Below are 7,305 nucleotides of genomic sequence, written 5' to 3'. Positions count from 1 at the left end.
CATGCAACTAGGTAAAGGAGTAGCCAGCCCAAATTACTGTGAGCAGTTACGCGGCGTTTGTGGAACTTTTGAGCAATGGGCGAGATCGAGGCTGATTTAGAAGTTGACAGTAACTTGTTCAAGGGCGTGAGGATGCACGTAGTTCCAGACGATGCCTTCACGGGTCCCGACGTTATCGCGGGAACGGACATCATTGAATCACAAAATTTTGTGCTGCTGAAGAAAGAAGGCACCACGATGCTGCTGGATGAGCGAGACGTCCCTTTACTCAGCGAGATTGAAATCATCAGCGACCACGAACGAGTGACCTTGTCTACAGGTCAGAAGGTTAAGCTTGAAGGTAACATAGTTCAGGGGGTTACCGTGGTCTGAGATTGTGTGGGACCAAACGGTGTTGTGCTTTTCTCTGGAGACAATGAGGTGGACTACTCGTGTGAACTGAAAGATGGGAAGACAAGCCTCCCAATCGTGAATGTATTGGAAGCAGACATCACCCTAAAGAAAGGTCATGTAATCAAGCGTGGTGATCGTGTTGAGCTTGAGAATCCTGGTGAACCAGCATCTTCTACTACGTTGAACAAGCAGCAAAGGCAATATCACCAATAAAGGCTGAGGAAGTCAAGGTCGGACCGTCTGTAACAGAAGCACAGAAAGAGGGGCTGTATGAGTTGAAGCGATACCGAAAGTGTTTTGCAGTACACACAAAGGAACTCGAGTACACGCCTGAGGTGGCCATGGCCATTAAAAGAACGTATAGTACACCAGTGACTCGAACCCCTTACCGAGCTTCATGGGCAGAACGACAGGTGCATCGGCAGAACACCGACGAGCTCAAGGCTTGTGGACTGATGCGAGACAGTCAGTATGAGTACAGCAGTCCAATGTTTTAGTCAAAAAGAAAATGGGGACTGCAGAATGGTGGTGGGCTATCATCGTTTGAACATGCAAACCGTGGGAGATCGCTTTCCCTTGCAGATAATTTATTATGTGTTGGATCGACTCGTGGGAAACTTGTTCACAGTGCTGGACATGGCATATGGTTACTTTCATATTCCTCTGGTTGTGTGGAGAATGCACAAGGTAGCATTCAGCACTCCAGATAGACGCTTTGGACCAGTGCGTATGTTCTTTGGTTTAACTAACAGTCCACCTGTTTACCAAAGAACAATTTTCAAGGTGTTTGGTCTACTTGGGTGGAGTGTGGTGTTGTATTACTTGGACGATATACCTGTTCCGGCTAAAAATAGGCAATCCATGCTGACCAAGCTGCAACAGGTGTTTGAGGCAATCTCCAAGGCAAGATTTACATTAAGTTTGTGCTAATGTGAATTCGCAAAAACTGAGGTGCAGTCTCTGGCATTGTGCTCTCTACTAAAGGAAGCAAACCAGGTGCACAAAAGTTGGCCACGCTCGCAGAATTGCCAGCGCCAATGAATGTGAGCGAGCTGCGAATGGTGCATAGACTGATAAGCTATTTCAGGTGGTTTGTGCCGGGCTATGTAATCATTGCAGCCCCCCTGCAACACATCTTCTCAAGTCTGAGAGAGACTTCAAGTGGTCAGAAAACGCCAATCATGCCTTCAACGAGTTTCTTAACTCAGAGCCAATTTTAGTTTTTCGAACCAAGGCGTGAAGCTGAAGTGCATATGGAAGCGATTGCTAAGGGAGTAGCTGGTATGCTCCTACAGAAGGGCGACACCAATGCCTGGCACCTAGCCTACTGTGTAAGTCGACGAATCAGTGAAGCAGAACAGAAGTACCACTCTAGCCGACTTGAATCAATGGCTGTTATGTGGGTCGTTAGTAGATTAAGATGATTTCTGTTGAGATTGAAGTTCACTACAATGACGGACTGCAGTGCTACGGTTCATCTGAACAAGGGGAAGTCTGTGAAACCACAAGTTGCGAAATGGTTTGAACAACTGAGTATGATTACACAATTAAGCATCAATCAGATGCCCAACTGGTGCATGTGGATCGGCTGTGACACAAAGTAGGAGCTCAATGATGCCACACATTTGTGTCGCCCTTCTCTAGGAGCATACGAGCTAATCCTTTAGCTCTCAAATCCGTATGCACTTCATTTTTACGCCTTGAATCGAAGAACTGTGAAAGTGGCTCTGACACAAGTTTGCTCTTCAACTCATTGAAGGCACAATTGGCGTTTTCTGAGCACATGAAATCTGTCTGAGACTGGAGAAGATGTTGCAGTGGGGTTGCAATGATTGCATGGCCAGGCACAAACCGCCTGAAAAAGCTCATCAGTCCAAGGATCCTTCGCAGCTCGCTCACATTGATTGGCGCTGGCAATTCTGTGAGTGCTGCCGACTTTCGTGCACCTGGCTTGATTCCTTTAGTAGTGAGCAGTTAACAGTGATTCAACATTATTGTCCAAGTGCACAAGCCTGATGCAGGAGACGACTCGCATATTCGGCGCTTGCCAGTACTGGTAAAACTTTGTACATCCTCCGTCGGCACAGAAATTAACATGTTGGTAGGCGCTGCAGAACAGTCCTGAGACACTGTTGGTACAGCATTCACGGCAGCCATAAGCGGTGACACTGTCGAGCACAGTTGAAGAATCGCTGGCGCGCACGAAGCCGGCGCACCTCGTCGACTGGAGGACCGAGCGACACTGCTGGAAGTCACGCCAAACTCCCGCCTCTGACTCTAAGAGGGGCCGGGCCTCCCCCGTAGGCCTTGAGCCGGGCTGATGACCACTCGAAGAGGTGCCAGGAGGTATCTCGATGCCGCACAATGCAACTAACTGAGAATGTGGTGGTATAATCCCCTCAAGATGGCCAAAAGCAAGAACTCAGAGAAACACTGGCTGCGCTCCGCGTTGGCTTGGCTTTGCTGGTCTTCCAAACAGTGCATGATAAACAGCATTTGTACATGCACCAAGACTGAAAATTCAGCTGTTCCGGCAAGCACAATGTAGATGTAGTTGTACCCTCCGTGACTTACGGAAAATAGGAGCGTGACCCATTTGGGGGCCATGACCCACAGTTTGAGAAATACGGCGCTTGCAATAGAATTAGGCCACAATAGTACGATTACTGATATCGTGCAACGCGAACCATTTATTTCACTCGATCACCGAGCGTTGATTTGCATAGGGATATACACACTATGACACATACTAACATCAGAAACAAGTCACGAAGCAGGCGTTACGCATCACCCCACCGCCAACTGTCCCTTTGAAATGAGCGTGCTGTGTTTGTGATAATTACCATGCCCGTACTATGGCACATGCCTACAACGGGGGCTCAGACAAGAAGCATGTCGACCTGTGGGTTCATTGTGACGATGATTTCCAAACTACTGTACACAGTGCACAAAGGGGGATTGTCAAGATATCGTGCCAACGCCAACTCTTCGCGATGATCACCGTGTGTTGATGACGATGATTTCCATACTTTGCCACATACCCACAGCTCGTACTTGCAGCGGCCTGGTGCATTTAAAATAAATAAGGAAAGAAATGAAGAAATATAAGCCAATATAAGAATCGTCACCGTAGCACGGGTGCACGAGAGCACATGTGCAAACATGATAGGAGTAATGATAAGTGTAGGCTTCGTGAACCTCTTTTACGCAGAATACGCAGAAATATGAGCCAAGCCCAGTCGCTGGAACAGATCTCTTTCTTTTTCTACCGCGCGGTTTGCCATACGGCATAGTACTTGCTTAGGTTATACAGCATATGTTCGACGGTGCTGGGCCTCACAGCCTTGTTACGGAAGATTAGTGATTCGTCGGCTGGTTGGTTGGTTCGCATCTGTATGTGGCTCGTGGCCATTTGATACCGGCAATAACTGCGTGCTGGCGAGAAGAAGAGGACAAATAAGTTCTGACAACGGCTTCATGGCGGCCTCCTCGTCGTCGGGCGTAGCAGCGGACCCCACAGAGGACGACGACGAGGTCGTCGCCGAGTTGGACGTGTACGTCTCCAAGGCACTGGCCGACAGATTGTACCTCGTCCAGTACCCGCAGCGGAAGCCCGGTGGTAACTACGACGAGGAATGCATCGCGGCGCGAGTCAAGCCCGGGCAGAAAAAGATCGAGCTCGAATTTGTCTCCTACAACGACGATCCGAGCTACAACGCGGAGCCAGCTAGACAGTTCACCGGCGAGGCGACGGCATCGGGCGCCGATTTCACCGCGAAACTTGAACACGAACCTCAGGCGGACGCCGCCATTGAAGGGTCACAGGTAACAGTACCGGCGGCAAGCACAGACCTCGGGCAGACGGTGAAGAAAAATCCCTTGGAAGGCGCCGCGATTGTGAAGGCGGAACCTTCGACTGACGTCACATGCGCCGATCAATCGTCGCCGGGAAAGCAAACGGTGGGCTTAGCTGAGGAAGTGGCGAAGACTGAGCCGACGGTGGCCGCCATCAACGACGAGTTCACGGAGCTGGAACTCACGGTAACAACAGGAGCTAACCAGCCACTGTGGGTACCAAATGCGACGAGTGTGGGCCCCGTAAACGATGTAAACGTGGAGCCTGGGACGAGCGATGGAGTACGACGTTCCATAAAAGCGGAACCCGACTCGAAAAACTGCCTTCGCCAGTCAATAGAACAGGAACCTACGACTTGTGGCGCCACTCATGAAAGGTCGGCGAACGTAAGAACTAGCCCGCCGAGCACCGGCACCACAAACCACTGTGATGGAGGGGCGAGGACGTCGACGCACAGGCGCGCCATCACGTCCACGGTTTCGACAACTCATCCCGAAAACTACGCCGTGGGACTCCTCCTGCCGGGCGAGCTTCACCTGACGCCCCTTCACGCCATCGTAAGGATGGAGCCGGCGCTGCACCACCCCGCGGACCAATCGTCGGACGCCGACGCCAAGACAATGCCAATCGCGCCAGCACCTGACGAAAGCTCCGGCATAGAGCCGGAACGTGGCTACGCGAACGACGACCTGACCACGCAGGCCCAGCTATGCGGTAGCGACAACAGGGCTGACGAACGGCACCCACGCACTCGCCAGCGACGCTTCGCGCAGATGCAACGCGAAAACGAAAGCGAACCGTGGGTGGACGCTACGATCCACTACTTCGACTCCGAGACGTGCCGCGCCGAGAGGGAGCTACTAGTAGGACCTCGAAGCGAGCGCGAGCGACACGTCTCGTCAATTCCTGGGGAACACTACGTGCGGAGGCTTCTCACGGAGCAGACAACGGCAAAGCATCCAAACGAAGCACGTTCGCAGACTCACGCCGCGCCAGACGCGTTCGGGACGCCGCAGCTGTCCATGCACGCCATCAGCTGCCTGCCGCTCGAAGATCAGATAACGGCCGTCCTCAGAAACGTCAAGGTGATTGACTTCGCCAAGCTCATGTCTGTGCTGCCGAACACGGCCGACGAAGAAGCCGTCCTCCACATCCTGCAGTACGCGGCGGTCCTGGTACAGGGCGTCTGGGTGGTTAAGAGTGAGGAGCTCTACCTGGGGAACGACTTCAGCAAAAGGACGGGAGTGCGCCTGGAGACGTTGTGCAACGCCCGCGACCTGCTCTTGTACGTGTACACCCAGAAGAGGCACGTCGTGGAGTCCGCGTTTGCCGATACCCTGAGGCGGGGTTTCTGTTCGCTTCCCGGTGAGTACCTCAGGGCTCTCCTGGAGGACATCGCCAGGCCGACCCCTGACGGCTGGGAGTTCCTCCTGCCGTACGACTCCGACTTCACGGAAGCTCACCCCGACGTGGTCCTGAAACAACAACGGGTGTGGAACGACCGGCGCGTGGCCCTATCGAGGACGTTCCGCATGGACGTCCCGTCCGTAATGTCGCGGCTGCAGGAGAGGCAAATGGGTCATCTCGGGTCTCCTTCAAACGATGCTGCTGGAAACAAGGCTCCCCGTCGTCGGACAACGCCCAAGACAGTGGAAAGCTCGCCGAGGTCTTCCTGCGGTAGTCCGGTCGCGAAGCTCAGCAAGACGGCGGAATGATCCGCTGCAACGACAGCCAGTAACATTAGAGTTTAGTAGTGTCCGAACTCGAGCAAGTTGGGGAAGGCTTTTAACTATGAATTAGGAACATTAAGCTCCCGTCACCGCCACGTCATCGAAAATTTTTTTCGTTTTTATCGCGTTGTCGTCGAGTACGGGAACGTTCTCTAACCAGGATAGGGCACGTCTACCTGTCAGATTGACTGCGACATTGAACTCATCGGAGAAGCTGTATCCGGCCTTTCTGCGACACAACCTTGCGGCGACGACTTCCGTAGATATTCTGTCGGGATTAAATCATTTGAACGGCTTCTTTGGATTCGCTGTGTCGTGGCATTCAGGTAGTGCAGCGGATAGATAGCACGTGCTGCTGCTACCTGTAGGTTCTGTCGCAGGGCCGTGAGTTCTATATGCTAAGTAGCGGCGGAGCGCGAGGTTCTGTTTATGTTCGTCAAATGGGGGCGAGGTATAAGCTTGAAATGCAGAGATCACCAGACGACGAACATGGTGTCAAGGAAAGGGTGGATGCTGTACCGTTCAGTTTTACATGGGGAATCTAAAGTACCAGCAACAATTATTACGCATATTGGACGACAGGGCGTCCACAATGATCTTTTATGAGTCGACGTCTAATATCGAAAGTATTTTATCGGTCACCAATTCTTTTCTTTAAGAAGCGAAGACGTCAACCCTTTCTCGTCAGGCGTGGTGTGTACATCTGAATACGCAATTTCTTTTTGTTAGTTGTGGGCAGCAGAGACAAAGAAAAGAAAACTATCAACCCAAGCACTCCGTACAGATGGTTAACCAGCGAAGCTGAAACGTGCGGCCCCGGTGTTTATCACTGGGTAAATCCTGATGCTTCATTAAAGTCTTTCTCAAGTATTGGTTGCGTCTTTGTGTTTCTTAATGATGTTACAAACACGTTCAGCTGCGACGGAGAGAATGACGTCAGTGACGGTATGGGCGCAGTCCACCGTTGTCGCTTGCGTTTGTTGTCTCGAGGTCAGAAGCACGCGCCAGGCATTGCCGCTTGCGATTCTTCAAAATTAAATTGCTTCAAAATTAAATCTGCCCGTCACGTAAGACAATGAATGGCTTATACCTCCTTAAGCCACGGCTCATACCCCATAAAACGCGGCCTCCCCATTACGGTGACAGAAGTGAAATTCGACCTGCATGTCGGGGGGTGGGTAGATCACCTTATCCGCTGGAAAATAAAGTTTATTCTATCTATCTACACTGTAATAACGAGGGGCAACGGAGCTAGCTGTGGAAGACAACGGCGCTCGAGCCATTGCTGATTATGATAGTTTTCTTTTCAACACGTGGACACGATAG

At 51.6% G+C, this 7,305-nt stretch overlaps 1 protein-coding gene across 1 annotated transcript; it reads left to right on the top strand.

The window, feature by feature from the left end:
• Positions 1-3,591: 3,591 nt before the first annotated feature.
• LOC139048825 (DNA-directed RNA polymerase III subunit RPC5-like) lies at positions 3,592-6,277 on the top strand. The gene has a single exon (XM_070523666.1). It carries the CDS (start codon positions 3,871-3,873, stop codon positions 5,962-5,964), a length of 2,094 nt encoding a protein of 697 aa, XP_070379767.1. The 5' UTR covers positions 3,592-3,870; the 3' UTR covers positions 5,965-6,277.
• The last annotated feature ends 1,028 nt before the right edge of the window (positions 6,278-7,305 follow it).

The sequence above is a fragment of the Dermacentor albipictus genome, chromosome 8, assembly GCF_038994185.2.
Source record: "Dermacentor albipictus isolate Rhodes 1998 colony chromosome 8, USDA_Dalb.pri_finalv2, whole genome shotgun sequence".
Taxonomy (NCBI): domain Eukaryota; kingdom Metazoa; phylum Arthropoda; class Arachnida; order Ixodida; family Ixodidae; genus Dermacentor; species Dermacentor albipictus.
The sequence above is the reverse complement of the archived record's forward strand: the minus strand, read 5'-3'. Positions and strand labels throughout refer to the sequence as shown.

Excerpts from the sequence above, each read along its gene's own strand:
- LOC139048825 (XM_070523666.1), top strand. The coding sequence starts at position 3,871 with ATGGCGGCCTCCTCGTCGTCGGGCGTAGCAGCGGACCCCACAGAGGAC.